Source organism: Bubalus kerabau, chromosome X, assembly GCF_029407905.1.
Source record: "Bubalus kerabau isolate K-KA32 ecotype Philippines breed swamp buffalo chromosome X, PCC_UOA_SB_1v2, whole genome shotgun sequence".
Classification (NCBI taxonomy): domain Eukaryota; kingdom Metazoa; phylum Chordata; class Mammalia; order Artiodactyla; family Bovidae; genus Bubalus; species Bubalus kerabau.
Genome location: NC_073647.1, coordinates 121,572,852 through 121,590,640, shown reverse-complemented (window position 1 = coordinate 121,590,640; position 17,789 = coordinate 121,572,852). Strand labels below are relative to the sequence as shown.

Here is a 17,789-nt window from a genome sequence, read left to right as displayed (position 1 = left end):
GGACTGAGTTCAGTCCATATCAGTTCAGTTCAGTTGTGTCCAACTCTTTGCGACCCCAGGGACTGCAGCACATCAGGCCTCCCTGTCCATCACCAACTCCCGGAGCTTACACAAACTCATGTCCATTGAGTTGGTGATGCCATCCAGCTATCTTATCCTCTGTCATCCCCTTCTCCTCCCACCTTCAATCTTTCCCAGCATCAGGGTCTTTTCAAATGAGTCAGTTCTTTGCATCAGGTGGCCAAACTATTGAAATTTCAGCTTCAGCATCAGTCCTTCCAATGAATATTCAGGACTGATTTCCTTTAGGATGGACTGGTTGGATCTCCTTGAAGTCCAAGGGACTCACAAGAGTCTTCGCCAACACCACACATAGTTCAAAAGCATCAATTCTTCAGCGCTCAGCTTTCTTTATAGTCCAACTCTCACATCCATACATGACTACTAGAAAAATCATAGCTTTGACTAGGTAGACCTTTGTTGGCAAAGTACTATCTCTGCTTTTTAATATGCTGTCTAGATTGGTCGTAGCTTTTCTTCCAAGGATCAAGTGTCTTAATTTCATGGCTGCAATCACCATCTGCAGTGATTTTGGAGCCTAAGAAAAGAAAGTCTGTCACTGTTTCCATTGTTTCCCCATCGATTTGCCATGAAGTGATGGGACCGGATGCCATGATCTTAGTTTTTGGAATGTTGAGTTTTAAGCCTGCTTCTTCACTCTTTTTCACTTTCATCAAGAGACTCTTTACTTCTTCACTTTCTGCCATAAGGGTGGTGTCATCTGTATATCTGAGATTATTGATATTTCTCCCAGCAATCTTGATTCCAGCTTGTGCTTCATCCAGCCCTGCATTTCGTATGATGTACTCTGCATATAAGTTAAATAAGCAGGGTGACAATGTACAGCCTTGACATACTCCTTTCCCGATTTGGAACCAGTCTGTTGCTCAGACATATAAAAAGGATTAATTTTCCAAATATACTATGATTTAAATACAAATCCATGAAATACTTACTAAATACATACTAGCTTTAGTTTTTATACAGTTTCTTTTGACATGGTAATATCATCAACTACTTTTTGATCTTTCACCATGAACAAGGCATCATACTATGCATCTTATGTAGGTTATCTCATATAATCCTCACAACAACACAATGAGATAGATACTGTTATAATGGCTTTCAGTTCAGCTCAGTTCGGTTACTCAGTCATATCCGACTCTTTGTGACCCCATGAATCACAGCACACCAGGCCTCCCTGCCCATCACCACCTCCCGAAGTTCACTCAAACTCACATCCATCGATGATGCCATCCAGCCATCTCATCCTCTGTCATCCCCTTCTCCTCCTGCCCCCAATCCTTCCCAGCATCAGAGTCTTTTCCAATGAGTCAACTCTTTGCATGAGGTGGCCAAAGTACTGGAGTTTCAGCTTTAGCATCATTCCTTCCAAAGAAATCCCAGGGCTGATCTCCTTTAGAATGGACTGGTTGGATCTCCTTGCAGTCTAAGGGACTCCCAAGAGTCTTCTCCAACACTGCAGTTTAAAAGCATCAATTCTTTGGCACTCAGCTTTCTTCACAGTCCAACTCTCACATCCATACATGACCACTGGAAAAACCATAGCTTGACTAGACGGACCTTTGTTGGCAAAGTAATGTCTCTGCTTTTAAATATGCTATCTAGGTTGGTCATAACTTTCCTTCCAAGGAGTAAGCATCTTTTAATTTCATGGCTGCAGTCACCATCTGTAGTGATTTTGGAGCCCAGAAAAATAAAGTCTGACACTGCTTCCACTGTTTCCCCATGTATTTGCCATGAAGTGATGGGACCAGATGCCGTGATCTTCATTTTCTGAATGTTGAGCTTTAAGCCAACTTTTTCACTCTCCTCTTTCACTTTCATCAAGAGGCTTTTTAGTTCCTCTTCACTTTCTGCCATAAGGGTGGTGTCATCTGCATATCTGAGGTTATTGATATTTCTCCCGGCAATCTTGATTCCAGCTTGTGCTTCTTCCAGCCCAGCGTTTCTCATGATGTACTCTGCATATAAGTTAAATAAGCAGGGTGACAATATACAGCCTTGATGTACTCCTTTTCCTATTTGGAACCAGTCTGTTGTTCCATGTCTTACAGATGAAGAAACCAAGTTATAGAGAAATTAAATAACATGTCCAAGATCACACAGCTAGTAATTTAGAGACTCAAAATTATAAAGTCTAACTTATAATAATAACTTATTATAAGACTAACTTATAATAACTAACTTATAAGGTATAAGGATACCTTATAATAATGACTCTATATTTAATAAAACTACTATCATGAGAGGTTTTCCCTTTTTTGCCATTATAAAGAGTTCCTTAAAACTGAAATGACTAGAAGCTTCTGCTGTGGGGTTTCTGTTTAATAAGAAATAAGATATAATAATGAAAAAAGCAAGATTTTAAACAAAAAGCCATCCCTGTTATTTTTGTAAGGCTAAAACTTTAGCTGAGGGACCGCCATCACTCTGACACATGGAGAGAACTTAAATTCTGGATCCCAGATTCTCATTCCAGGTTTTTATCATCTGCACATTTGAGGCAATGTATTATAATGGTAAGATCATGGACTTTTGAAATTAAACTGACTTTGGTTTGAAGATGAGTTCTTCCAATGTAATGAGTTGTGTGAGCTGGGGCAAGTTACTAAACTTCTTTGTATTTCAGGTCCTTCAGCTATAAAATTAGAATAGTTATATCCATCTTCACTGCCCAACAGAGACGTCCCATGTCAGGCAGAATGGCCCAGCTCTGGGGAGCCCACTGTGCTTGGCCCTTGGTGGGAACAGGCTGGGGAGGTTGTGGCCTTGACAGAAATGCTGTGACAGATCCCAAAGGTGCAGCACCTGGGGGCTGTCAGCTAATGGCACTCCTTCCAGAAGGTTCTCTCTTGAAAAACAATCTGTGTGTTTACCTCCACGGTTGCCACACTGCTACTTTCTATTTTGTAGTGAAACTGCATACTTGAGGGGTGATGTCCCCCCTCCCAAATGCTACAATCCAGTTTACTAATTTTTCTCTATATATCTTGTCTTTGGTCTTGTCCCTTTCAACTTTCCCAATTGCCATATATCAATTATAGTTCATCATTACAATTGATAGGCCCACAATTGGCTTCTTAGCACTGCAAAAAATACTAAAATCAAAGCTAAGACATCAGGGGAACAACATCTGGCTTCTGTAATGACTACATATTTATCATTAGCTTTTAAACCTGTCATGTTGATAGGTAGTTGTAACAGTAAAAATTCTCATGTATTAGCATTTCTTATGACTCTTTAAGATCCCAAATTAAGAAGGAATTATTAAGTCTAATCAACTTGGATAATCTTTTCTTCATTTGCCACAGTGTGTTGTCTAGCATGACAGATGCCGTGCTGGCGCGAGTGTACAAACAATCAGATCTGGACCTCCTGGCTAAAGAAGCATCCATCCCAATTGTCAATGGGCTGTCAGATTTGTACCACCCTATCCAGATCCTGGCTGATTACCTCACGCTCCAGGTTGGCTTACTTCTTTGCCTCACACAAGAGCAAAATCAATAAATAATTCCTAAGTAGCTCTAAATGGAAGCATTTAAATTGTGGTATTGGTGTTTTGTTTTCAAATAACATCTTGGCAGAGATGCATAGCATATGTGTACAACTTGATATCCAAGGAAGATAGGGCATTATTGAAAACAGACTAGAAGACACTTCAGTTCTCAAACCTTTGCTTTTTGGGTGCCACATTTATTTAACACAATGAATGAACAGGGAGTGCTGGAGCACAGAAAATGGAAACATCTTTATGTCATGCATAATATGTCAGGTTCAATGATTTGGGAGTGAAGACTGATGGAGAGGGCTTTGAATATTCAAAATGGCCAACTACTAAATCACTTTCTGAGAAGAAGGCCATTTGCTATTATTTTAATAAACTGCTTAAGACTGGAGTTAAGAGCATGCAGAATTCATAGAATGGAGGTGCAGATTTAGCCATGTCCATTCAAATTATGAACCTGAGTAACTTTGAAAGATTCATCCTGTTGGGTTGGCCACAGACAGTCTACATAGTCTTGCCACTGGGAATCCTAACAACCATGGTTTCTGCATCTATGAACTATTCTGGGAGACAGGGCAAACTGGACAGGTCCACCTTGCTCCTCATTTGAATATGCCACACACATGTAAATGTGAGGTTAAACTCAAAATGAAACTCTTTGGTGATGAAGATAAGATGAATGCAGAGAGGATATACTATGTTAGACACCAAGCAGCTGTTTGTAGGTATGGCTTTACATGTATGCCAGATAATTTAATGCTTCTCGCTGGGGTTTCATCATTACTAGTTTATATATTCATGAGGGACAGTGAAATGTTCTATTCATCATATTGTCCCCTGCAGGACCTGGTGCAATGCCTTCACAACAGACATGCTCAAAGTAGGAGCTGAATGAATAAATAGCAGCTTGTTAAGAGCATGGAATTTAAATCAGATGGACCTGGATTTACATCCTAGCTTAGCCACTTAACTAATTTGTGATCTCCAAATTAGTTAGCCTTTCTCTCTTAAAAATCTTAAAATCTTTACACTTACATTTAAATCTCTTTACATTTGTAAATATATAAATGTGTACAATATATGAAACCTACAGACACTTCAAGAAAAGTAAAACAAACACCCATGTGCCCATTATGCAGTTTTGGCAAATCTTACTTTAGAATTTTTTGTTTTTAAGTAAAATATTACAGGGACTTCCCTGGTGGTCTGGTGGTTAAGACTCCAGGGTCCCACTTCAGGGGGTGCAGGTTCAATCCCTGGTCAGGGAACTAAGATCCTGCAATCCCATGCAGTGTGGCCAAAAAATATTACAGGTAGATTTCAAGTCCGCTGTGTAACTATCTTTGATCCCATTTCCTTCAACCCCTCAAAAACATTTTATCCTGGTGTTTGTATTTATGATTTCGAAGCATATGTTCATACTTTAACTGTCCATGTCAATATCCATAAGAAATCAAGTATATTAATGGTTTTTCAGCTATATAAACAGGAACATTCTCAATACCCATGCTATATTGTTCTAGGTGCATTGTATTTCCCCTTTCTTATTCTAACGAGTATAAGCTTCATAAAGGCAGAGGGTTTTGTCTCCTTTGTTCATTGTTATATCTCCAGGGCCAAGGACAGTGTCTGGACATGGATGGTTCTCAATTGTTAACTGAAAGAACAAATGCAACACAGATTCAGATTTGTGATATATGAAAATATGAATCTTCATATGTTCATATGATGTCTTGGCTTGAGATATTAGGATATTTTTTGGTGATTAGGACTTCTTTTTGGTGATTGTACCTTCATGTTATCAAATTGCTCTGTATAATGCAAAAAAAAAAAGTAGTTTCTTCATTCCAACAAAGCATTTAAAATCGAGATGTGGACTGTTTCTTTTATAGTAACTCTAATAATTGTTTCACAGAAGTGGATTTCCTCCTGGATGTAATTTCCTCCATCCCTTGACTTTCAGGAACACTACGGCTCTCTGAAAGGCCTTACCCTCAGCTGGATTGGGGATGGGAATAATATCCTGCACTCCATCATGATGAGTGCGGCTAAATTCGGGATGCACCTTCAGGTGGCTACCCCAAAGGTAGGGAAACTTTCTGCCTTGAAACTAACCCCCCTTTGAAATCATTCCCAGATACAATTACCTAGTGAAAAACAAACCTCTCTTCCATTCAAGGAGAGCACAGTTGAGGCTACAAAATTTAGGTTATGTTGCTATCCCTACTATTACAGCTCTCCGGCCTCTTGAGTGTCCAATTTCTCATCTCTACAAAAAGAGATAATCTTGGCTGATGCCTTTCATCTTGTGAGTTTCTGTGTTAAAAGCATGTCTGAATTATCCTTTTGAATGCCCTGAAACCAGCCATTATGATAACTGGCTTTCTTGTGTATTGCTACCACAAAGGCTGAAGAAAATAATGAAATCCAGACAGCCTAGAAATCTCAAGGCATGGGGAAGATGCTGTCATTGTTTGAATATTACAGTTTGGTGAAAAAAAAAATTCAATCTAATGTGAAGGACACAGTGATGGCGTCTGCATCAGCTTAGTGTTTCAAAACTCAAATCCAAGGGTCCTTCAGCCTTTTAAATCTGAATCCTGGCTGCGAAGCTGACCTACCCTACTTCCTATCCTGCTGTTAATCTCTCACAGGATGTATGGGAACGGGAACAGGCCTTCTTTTATAGGTCCAAAGTAACCCTTTTGATATACAAGAAACTAGTAATAATTGTTGTCTGTGAGAAGTGAAGCTGGGAGGTTCAAGGTTAGAGGTAGGAGGGAGACTTTATTTCTGCAATATATCCTTTTATATGGTTTAAATTTCTTAACATGTAAATGTTTTACGTACATGATTACATAAGTCCATAAATAAATACACTAAAATTAAAAAGTGCAGATCCTCCTAGGAGAAGCCCTATGTTACAAAACTCCCAGCTTCGAGTATAGGATTAATAGATGCAAACTAGTATATATGGAGAAGGCAATGGCACCCCACTCCAGTACTCTTGCCTGGAGAATCCCATGGACGGAGGAGCCTGGTAGGCTGCAGTCCATGGGGTCGCGAAGAGTCAGACATGACTGAGCGACTTCACTTTCAGTTTTCACTTTCATGCATTGGAGAAGGAAATGGCAACCCACTCCAGTGTTCTTGCCTGGAGAATCCCAGGGATGGGGGAGCCTGGTGGGCTGCCGCCTCTGGGGTCGCAGAGTCAGACACGACTGAAATGACTTGGTGGCAGCAGCAGCATATATAGGACGGCTACACAATAAGGTCCTACTGTACAGCACAGGGAAATATATTCGCTACCCTGTGATAAACCAGAATGGAAAAGAATATGTATATTATATGTTTACATATATGTATGTATGTTCTTTTTATATATAATGGAGTCTCCTTGCTGTGCAGCAGAAATTAACACATTGTAAATCAACTAAACTTCAAAAAATTAAAAAAAAAGATACTCCTAGCCTCATACAGAATGAGTAGGCCTTTTAGAGGATAAAAACTAATCCTACAAGTGACTCATACACAAATCAGTTCTGAGTGATCCCCACAGAACCTTTTACACAACCCATCTCTACTAAATTCTTTTCTTCGTTATGTTTCTTATTAGTTATGATTTCTGATCAGGAGTCTTTTGGAAGGAAAATGGCTCTAAACAGAAGCCATTGCAGAAACAAAGGACAGAATTGACCTTTCCGTTAAGGGACGATGATTTATAATATTGTGCACCAGTGTGTTTCTGGCTGAGCATGTGTTTTGCTCACTGCTGTAGTTCACTCTGATAACCTAAGACATTCAGAGGTGAGTGTATGAGGCCTAAAACTCACTCTCTGCTTCTGCTTCTTGAGTTTAAGATTGACTAAGGGATTTCTAGGGACACGGGACTATCAGGAAGGCCACAGGCAAACTAGAGTGATCTGGTCACCCAAATGCCATGTCAGGCACAGTGCTTCGGGCTGATCCAACAGGCGAGCTCTGGAGTGGAGGTTATGCCCCAGTGTCGCCCCAACCTGAGACAGGGAGGATGGGCTTGTATCCTTGGAAGCAGTCATTGGTCAAGGGCAGCATGGAGAGGTGGGTGGTGAATCCTCTGGCACTTTTTTTCTTTGTGTTTTACTAGCTTTGGATTTTATCTTTGGATTCTTTTTTTTTTTTTTTTTTAATAATTGGAAGATAATTGCTTTACATTATGGGCTGGCTTCTGCCATACAACAATGTGAATCAGCCACAAGTACACATATGGTCCCCTCCCTCCTGAACCTCACCTCCCACCCCATCCCACCCCTCTAGGTTGTCACAGAGCACCAGGCTGAGCTCCCTGTGCCCATACAGCAGCTTCCCACTTTGGCAGGAAGAGCAGCTGGGGAGTCAGAGGGCCATCTCCTAAAGAGGAGCTGAGTGTTAGGTATTAAAAGCACACTGATGGAGACTTCCCTGGTGGTCCAGTGGTTAAGAATCTGCCTGCCAATACAGGGGACACAGGTTCAATCCCTGGTCGGGGAAGATCCACATGCCACTGAGCAACTAAGCCCACGAGCTGCAACTACTGAAGCCCATGCTCTAGAAGCCTGCACACCGCAGCTAGAGAGTAGCCCTCATCATGGCAGCTAGAGAAAGCCCTGGTGCAGCAATGAAGACCCAGCACAGCCAAAACTAAAAATAAATAAATAAATAAGTATATGTAAAAAGCACACTGAAAAGGGAAGAGGGGGCAAAAGATATAGATCAGGGTCCTCTGAGGGCCTCTGGGTAGAGCACCAGCATTGTCTGCTGCATCCTGCAAAAACCAAATGCAACAAACAAGGCAAAAGAAAATATTTTCCCCTCGTGTTCTTGCTGAACCAGTTCGAGTCAATGTACCCTGCTGCCTTAGTCTCCCAGGACTGCCATAACAAATTCCCACAAACTGGGTGGCTTAAAACAACAGAAATGTATTCTCTCACAGCTCTGGAGGCTAGAAGTCCAAAATCCAAGTGTTGGCAGGACAACACCCCACCACCACCACACATACACACACACACAATGCCTCTAGGGGAGGATCCTTCCTTGTCTCTTTCCCACTTCCAGTAATTTCAGGCATTTCTTGCCTTGTGGCTGCATCACTCCAGCCTCTGCCTCCATCCTTCCTTTATTCCCATTTTCTCTGTCCACATGTGCCTCTTCTTATGAGGATATAAGTTATATTAAACTTAGACCAACCCTAATCCAGTATCAGTTCAGTTTAGTTGCTCAGTTGGTTCTGACTCTTTGCAACCCCATGGACTGCAGCACACCAGGCTTCCCTGTCCATCACCAACTCCCAGGGCTTACACAAACTCATGTCCATCAAGTCAGTGATGCCATCCAATCATCTTATCCTAGGTTGTCCCCTTCTCCTCCCACCTTCAATCTTTCCTAGCATCAGGGTCTTTTCAAATGAGTCAGTTCTTCACATCAGGTGGCCAAAGTACTGGAGTTTCAGCTTCAGCATCAGTCCTTCCAATGAATATTCAAGACTGATTTCCTTTAGGATGGACTGATTGGATCTCCTTGCAGTTGAAGGGACTCTCAAGAGATCTTCTCTAACACCACAGTTAAAAAGCATCAATTCTTCGGTGCTCAGCTTTCTTTTTGGTCCAACTCTCACATTCATGCATGACTACTGGAAAAACCATAGCTTTGACTAGATGGACCTTTGTAATCTAGTAATCTAGCAGAGACCAAAGTAATGTCTCTGCTTTTTAATATGCTGTCTAGGTTGGTCATAGCTTTTCTTCCAAGGAATAAGCATCTTTTAATTTCATGGCTGCAGTCACCATCTGCAGTGATTTTGGAGCCCAGTATGACCTCCTTTTAACTAAGTACATCTGCAAAGACCCTGCTTCTAAAAAAAGGTCACATTCTAGGACCTGTGGTCCAGTGGTTAAGAATCCACCTAGCAGTGCAGGGTACGTGGGTTCCATCCCTGGTCAGGGAACTAAGATTCCACATGCCTCGGAGCAAATAAGCCTCTACTAGTGAGACCACGGAGAAGGCACTGGCGACCCACTCCAGTACTCTTGCCTGGAAAATCCCATGGATGGAGGAGCCTGGTAGGCTGCAGTCCATGGGGTTGCGAAGGGTTGGACACGACTGAGCGACTTCCCTTTCACTTTTCACTTTCATGCATTAGAGAAGGAAATGGCAACCCACTCCAGTGTTCCTGCCTGGAGAATCCCAGGGACGAGGGAGCCTGGTGGGCTGCCGTCTATGGGGTCACACAGAGTCGGACACGACTGAAGAGACTTGGCAGCAGCAGCAGCAGCAGCAGCAGCGAGACCACATGCTCTGGAGCCCGCACACTACAACTATAGAGACTGTGGCCTGCAATAAAAGATCTCACATACTGAAACTAAGATCCTGAGCATGCAACTAAGGCCCGACACAGCCAAAAAAATAAATATATTTTTAAAAGGTCACATTCTGAGGTTCTGGTGGGGAATAAATGTTTGGAAGACATTCTTCTACCTAATACACTTGCCATGGAAGAAATGCCAGGTAGGCAGCATAGGGTGTCACCCTATTATATATAGTAAACTTTGGGTACTCAGAGAGCTAACTCTTATAAGAGAGAATTCTCTCTCATTCAGCAAAAACTGGGATAAAAGGTCAGACTTGACATGTGAATAAGGTAGTTCTTCATTTTATGGGAAAACAGCATGCTCTTGCTGCAAATCTAGTCTGAGGAAGGGCTCTATATTAATGCAAACAATTTTACAAATAAAATATATATTCACAATTATTGTTCCCTGCTATAAGGTGTTTTTGGAAAGGTTTTATTCTGTTGGAGAAATACATGATTTAAACATTTTATTGCATGTCCAAGATGTTTTATTAACATCAAAGGGAAAAAATTCCAATGTTACAGAGTAATTTCAGTATTGTTCTTATGCAGAAACTCATTTAAATGATAACAAGTACTAAAACGTGGTTAAATCTGGGTGGGAGTAAGAGTTTTTAAAGTCTTCTGGAAAGTCTGTAGTGTAGAAGGTGCTCCATCAATTTTTAAGTAGACCCATTTCCTTTAAAGATAAAGCTAGCAGGTTTATTATAAATTTAAGAAGCACTGAAAAATTTCCAAGGCCATAATTAATCTATTTCTCCATCCTTTAACCAAGAATAACTTACATGTTTGAGAAAACATAATTTTGTCCTGGATTGTAAAGTTATTCCATAAACTATTGATGGTAATGATTTTAACATTGTTCTAAGTGAGTATTTAGACTGAACTGGGTCTGTTAATCACCTTCATCTGGTTTTGAGATTTATGTCAAAGCCAATGAGTGATTTAGTACTGAAAGCTTAGCTGTGAGTAAAGAATTCCTCTTTGTATTCGCAGTCATGGCCCAATGCATGCAAGGTTGGGTGATTTTGTAATTTCCAAACCACTCTGTTGGTTCTCTAAGTACTTATTGATTCCTTCTATAAGAATGATTATACTTGGAAGTATAAAACCTGCTTTCCAGAGGGAAGGCTGAATTTTCAGGGCAGGAGGTACCTGGGGTAAGAGCCAAGCCTCTTCATTTATGTTTACCAGTATGAATGGTCACAACATGAGTTACAAAATTAGCAAGGCTTTATTAATTAGCTATTTATGGCTATTGAGGGTGATAAAGCTGCGAAAAGATCTGCAGGAATCATCACCATCTGATAGCTTCTATCCTCAAGAATTTTTTTATTGAGAGAAGGAACTATGATAGATAAACATGTGTAAATAACACAATTTCCAATGAATAAACTTGAACATCCCTGTTGTGGGCTGAGTTTCCTGAGAAGCCGACTCTGAGACAGGTTTCAGCCTGCATGTTGTTGATACCGGCGTGCCCTTGAGAAGGGCGGGGAAGGAAACAGGAGAAGTCAAACTGCGATGCAGGCCCGCGAGCAGCCTCAGCTGACCTGATAGAGAATTCTAGATCTGAGATGGTCATTTAAGCGTTGTCGCAGGTTGGGAGGAGGGAGTCAGGTTTTCATGTCCCTCTGTCAATCAGTCCCTGAATGCAGGTGGCCTTGGAAGGGTATGCGACCTTGGGTGCATCAGCTCTCTGCAGCTGTGCCAGTGCCCAACTAGGGCTGACAGCTGAAAGCCACCTTCCAGCGCATGCGCAGCAGCTGGAGCACAAGTCCATTATTCATGAAGGGGATCTGGGTGGCATACCACACCCATCGCTGTGCCCTACTGAGAGTTTATTTTTTTTTAATTTTATTTTTAAACTTTACATAATTGTATCAGTTTTGCCAAATATCAAAATGAATCCGCCACAGGTATACATATGTTCCCCATCCCGAACCCTCCTCCCTCCTCCCTCCCCATTATAAAAATGAGACATAAATCAATTCTAAGAATTCAGGAAAATGAGAAGGATGGGGAAGCTGAGAATAATGATGGTGTTTTGACTGACGAGCCTTCCACTTGGAGGGTCTGGAGGTGGGGCTGGCCCAGGGTTTTGACAAAGGAGGAGCTGACATGTTCCAATAAAGACGCCTAGGAGGGGACAGAGGGGGAAGCGTTCAAGGGTGAAAGGCTGTGATGGCAGCAAAGGGAAAGACGTGTACAAGTATGACAATGAGATTGGCTTTCCTGCAGCAGATGTTGAGAAAAATTAAAAGAGACAGAAGCAAGACATGTCGGCGGGAAGCCTTAATACCCTTAATCAACTTCGACTTATGGAACAAGTGGTAAACATTGAAGGCTTCGGAGATTATTCTTGCTGCTGTGTATAGTGCAGATTGGAGGTTGAGGATGGAAGAAGATGGGCTACCTGTGGGGTCTAGAAGAGCTGGGGGGGCCTTCAGCTGTTTCCACAGCGTCCCCTCACCTAAGATCAGATCAGATCAGATCAGTCGCTCAGTTGTGTCTGACTCTTTGCCACCCCATGAATCGCAGCACACCAGATCTCCCTGTCCATCACCAACTCCCAGAGTTCACCCAGACTCACATCCATCGAGTCAGTGATGCCATCCAGCCATCTCATCCTCTGGCATCCCCTTCTCCTCCTGCCCCCAATCCCTCCCAGCATCAGAGTCTTTTCCAATGAGTCAACTCTTCGCATGAGGTGGCCAAAGTATTGTAGTTTCAGCTTTAGCATCATTCCTTCTAAAGAAATCCCAGGGCTGATCTCCTTCAGAATGGACTGGGTGGATCTCCTTGCAGTCCAAGGAACTCTCAAGAGTCTTCTCCAACACCACAGTTCAAAAGCATCAATTCTTCCGCGCTCAGCCTTCTTCACAGTCCAACTCTTACATCCATACATGACCACAGGAAAAACCATAGCCTTGACTAGATGAACCTTTGTTGGCAAAGTAATGTCTCTGCTTTTGAATATGCTATCTAGGTTGGTCATAACTTTCCTTCCAAGGAGTAAGCGTCTTTTAATTTCATGGCTGCAGTCACCATCTGCAGTGATTTTGGAGCCCAAAACAATAAAGTCTGACACTGTTTCCACTGTTTCCCCATCTATTTGCCATGAAGTGATGGGACTGGATGCCATGATCTTCGTTTTCTGAATGCTGAGCTTTAAGCCAACTTTTTCACTCTCCACTTTCACTTTCATCAAGAGGCTTCTTAGTTCCTCTTCACTTTCTGCCATAAGGGTGGTGTCATCTGCATATCTGAGGTTATTGATAATTCTCCCAGCAATCTTGATTCCAGCTTGTGTTTCTTCCAGTCCAGCGTTTCTCATGATGTACTCTGCATATAAGTTAAATAAACAGGGTGACAATATACAGCCTTGACGTACTCCTTTTCCTATTTGGAACCAGTCTGTTGTTCCATGTCCAGTTCTAACTGTTGCTTCCTGACCTGTATACAGGTTTCTCAAGAAGCAGATCAGGTGGTCTGATATTCCTATCTCTTTCAGAAGTTTCCACAGTTTATTGTGATCCACACAGTCAAAGGCTTTGGCATAGTCAATAAAGCAGAAATAGATGTTTTTCTGGAACTCTCTTGCTTTTTCCATGATCCAGCAGATGTTGGCAATTTGATCTCTGGTTCCTCTGCCTTTTCTAAAACCAGCTTGAACATCAGGAAGTTCACGGTTCACATATTGCTGAAGCCTGGCTTGGAAAATTTTGAGCATTACTTTACTAGCGTGTGAGATGAGTGCAATTGTGCGGTAGTTTGAGCATTCTTTGGCATTGCCTTTCTATGGGATTGGGAGACCAGAGTGAGCAAGCAAGGAACCTCGGGCGCAAAATTCATGCTTGCACGACTGTCAGTGAGTGCCTCACTCAAGTCCTGACTCTGCCCTCACCAAACAAACCCAAACACATATATTTCAGCAAAAACAGTACATTTGCTATGCAAAGGCCATTTCAAAGCCAGCTCCCTGCCTGCAGAACACTGGCTGGAGAGACTAAGACGTGTGCGCGGGCTCTTAGTATTTAGCTGAGACGCTGAGGGGAGGTTTCTCTGAGGAGGAAACATTTGAGCTGAGAGCATTGAGACCTGAAAGCATTATCCACATGGAGTGGGTGGGAAAAAGCATTTCAGACCAAAGGAAAACAAAAGCATTAAAAAAAAAAAAAAAAACGCTTGTAGAAAGACTCTGAGACAAAAATGCAGGTAGTTGTAGACTTATGTATATAATCTTCTTAAACTATTAGAGGAACAAGAAAAGGTGCTACCAAGAGCTGGAAAGCACCACACCCCATTTATCTTTAGGACTAAAGAGGTCAAAAATAATCAAAGCAAAATGGGGCAATTGATTACCTTTTTAAATTCCCAAAAGCACTCTTAAGGTTTGAAATTCTAGATGCCAACATCATATTCTACTGAAAATGGGGAGTAGGCATGTTCAGTAGGTTGGGCTATGACTTAAAGCAGAAACAGGAAAGAGAGCAGGAATATTGTTGAAAGTGATGCATATATAATTAAAAAAAAAAAACCACACCAAATAACAGTCAATTCTTTCCCCTGCAGGGTTATGAGCCGGATCCCAGTATAACCAAGTTGGCAGAGCAGTATGCCAAGGAGGTATGCTCCTTATATGTAAAGGTGTCATTGTCTTTCCCTGTCTCATGAAGTTCTTTAACCAGCTTGCTTGTGTATGCCAGAACAGTACCAAGCTGTCGCTGACAAATGATCCATTGGAAGCAGCTTGTGGAGGCAATGTATTAATTACAGACACTTGGATAAGCATGGGACAAGAAGAGGAGAAGAAAAAGCGGCTCCAGGCTTTCCAAGGTTACCAGGTTACAATGAAGGTACAAATTGATGCCTCTCTGAAGGTTCATTAATCCCATTCATAAAGGCCAGAATCAGCTAATCACTCAATCACTTTTGGGAGAGCAGACCGTCCTTTCCTTCCTTATCAAGGACACGCTGATTGTATCCCCCAGTGATTTCTCTCCTCCTGAAGATGAGCTCTGCCCTTTGGAAAGACACTTTTGTCCAGAATGAAGGAATTGAAACCCAGGCACAAGAGAGAAGCCAGCCTTTCCCTCTTGCAACAGCAGAGGCATCAGAATGCTTGATGATCTGTTTAGATATACTAGGCGACTTCTGTTGCAAGCAGTTTCTTTTGATTTCAGCTCTAAGAAAAGCCCTATAGTTCAGGACTTCAGGCTAGCCCTTGCCTCTATTTTCCAAGGACTCTTAAGGCCAGTTTAGTTTTGCTAACTGCCTCCAGGGCAATCCCAGGGGAATTCCATCTAGTCTGATGCCTTTCATTAAGCTCTGAAGCATGGCTTGTCAACCTTGAGCGTGACTGAGAATTGACTGGAGTTGTTAATACACAGCTGGCAGGACCCCCCTTCTCCAGGGATTCTAAATCAGTAGGTCAGGGGTGGGACCCAAGAATTTGCATTTCTTCCAAGTTCCCAGGTGGTGCAATGCTGCTGCCCCAGGGTCAAGCTTTGAGAACCACAGTTCTGCAGGAATATCCTAAAAGTCAGGTGTACATTGGGATTCTGTCTGCAGAGCAATTCCTTTGTTTGGTGGAGAATCGGATTAAGCAATTGCAATAGATGCTTCATTGATAAAATATTTAAAATATAAATACAAGCCCCTTATTTATACATGACAATAGAATGAAATTAGAAAAATAAAGTGAAAATGTATTTGCCCTAGCCCCTTAACAGTGACTATTCCCAGAGGTAGCCACTGTTTAACAATTTGATGTGTCTCTTTGCAGACCTTTTCTGTGTATTTACGTATTCCTATACACACCCACACCCCTACACCGCTAATGATTTATCATAAATGATAGATTAGACATATTATTCTGACTTACTTTTTCCACTTAACAAATCTTAGATTTTCTTGTCCATTCATTTAGATATTTTTCCTTCTTTTTAATGACTGCATAGAATTCCAAAGTATGAGTGGGCCTTATTTTATCTGTTTCCTGTAAAAAAATTAGGCTATTTCCAATTATCCCAATTACAAACAATGCTGCAGTGAAGATCCTCATATATATATTTCTTTGTGCAGGTATTATAGAGAATAGAATTCTTTTAGGGAGAAGAATTTCTAGGTGAAGTAGTATATACTTTTTAAAATATGAGAAATGCTGCTAAACTGCCCATCCAAAAAGATTTGACAATTTATAACTTCCTTCTACACTCTCTCCATTTATTTGCTATTTACATTTGTAATTTTGAAAAATCTGTATCTCATGCTTTTTAAAATTTGTGTTTCTTTGATTACTAGTGAAGTTAAACATCTATGAATGTTTATTGGCCATTTCCATATGTTTTTCTATAAACTGCTATCATATTCTTTCATATTATATCATATCATATTCTTTGCCCATTTTCTATTTTTTTTTAACAAAACAAAAAAGGTTTAGCACAAAGGCAGTAATTTTGAGGGAAGAATTTATGAGGGAATATAGTTTTGAATCTGTAAGTGAACAACTAAAATGGATGGGAAAATGTAATTTTTAGGAATTAACTGTTAGAGAAAATTAAAATTGTTAGAACATTTACATGAAGAATGAATCACCTAGTGTATATAGTGCCCATAATCCTGTTTAATGCACTCCTATCTCAGAGCTCTTTTTCAACATTGTTTTAACCAATAATTAAATGTAAAGTTTAAAAATAAAATAAAATTAAAAAAAAATTTGCTTCAAGTGCTAAAAACCATAATTTGGAGACAGGCTAAAAAATATAATACAATCATATAAAGGCAACCTTTAATATATTGGGTTGGCTAAAAATTTCATTTTGGTTTTTCTGTACCATCTTACAGGAAAACCCAAACGAACTTTTTGGCAAACCCAATACGTTGGGATATAATTGGTGATTTTTGCTCTCATCTGCATCTTACCCTAGTAGAATTCTTTACTGAAAGGTCCACTATCTCACTAGACAGAGTACTAGAAAACTGAATTAGTGGTTTTATTTGGAGTGGTGATCTTCCGAATTAAAAAAATGACTAGAAAGTTTCATAAGCTGAAAGTATATACATTTCTGCTGGGTGCCTTGAGCTGAAATCCTCAGTCTGCTCCTTTATCTCTCCCTTTGCATGGACCTTTGAGCTTCCCTGGTGGCCCAGACTGTAAAAAGTCTGCCTGCAGTGCAGGAGATCTGGGTTTGATCCCTGGATCAGAAGGATCCCCTGGAGAAGGAAATGGCAACCCACTCCAGTATCCTTGCCTGGGAAATCCCATGGACGGAGGAGCCTGGCAGGCTACAGCCCATGGAGTCACAAAGAGTCGGACACAACTGAGTGACTTCACTTGACTCCAGGTCAGAGATGCTGACTTTGAAGAAGACAAATGTGATAGCTACATATCAAAACACAGTCTTATCTCCATCTCTTCTGTAGACTGCTAAAGTTGCTGCCCCTGACTGGACATTTTTACACTGCTTGCCCAGAAAGCCAGAAGAAGTGGACGATGAAGTGTTTTATTCTCCACGATCTCTTGTATTCCCAGAGGCAGAAAACAGAAAGTGGACAATCATGGTAAGCAAGAAATGGGGATTGGAGGATGGGGAGTTCTCTGTGTGGCCCCAACTTGGTCATTCACACCTTTTGGTAAACAATAAGCAGCTGGTATTACCCACATACATTACTTGCTCATATGGTATCTATTTTTTTCCAGAAAGTTCACAAGAGATCATTAGTGCTTAAAGCATGTATAGTTTTTAATGGAGTAAGACTGACCCCCATGTAAATATATCTATTTTAGTAAAAATTCTTACCATTGTTGATCAGCCTGAACACTAGCCA

General features: G+C 41.1%; 1 protein-coding gene across 1 annotated transcript in view; it reads left to right on the top strand.

Moving 5' to 3' along the window:
• Positions 1-17,789, top strand: part of OTC (ornithine transcarbamylase) — a 73,466-nt gene that overhangs the window by 46,577 nt on the left and 9,100 nt on the right. The window contains exons 5-9 of the mRNA XM_055565009.1: positions 3,396-3,549; positions 5,553-5,675; positions 14,532-14,585; positions 14,666-14,815; positions 17,385-17,522. Of these exons, the coding sequence (XP_055420984.1) occupies positions 3,396-3,549; positions 5,553-5,675; positions 14,532-14,585; positions 14,666-14,815; positions 17,385-17,522 (619 nt within the window). The remainder of the gene's footprint in view (positions 1-3,395; positions 3,550-5,552; positions 5,676-14,531; positions 14,586-14,665; positions 14,816-17,384; positions 17,523-17,789) is intronic.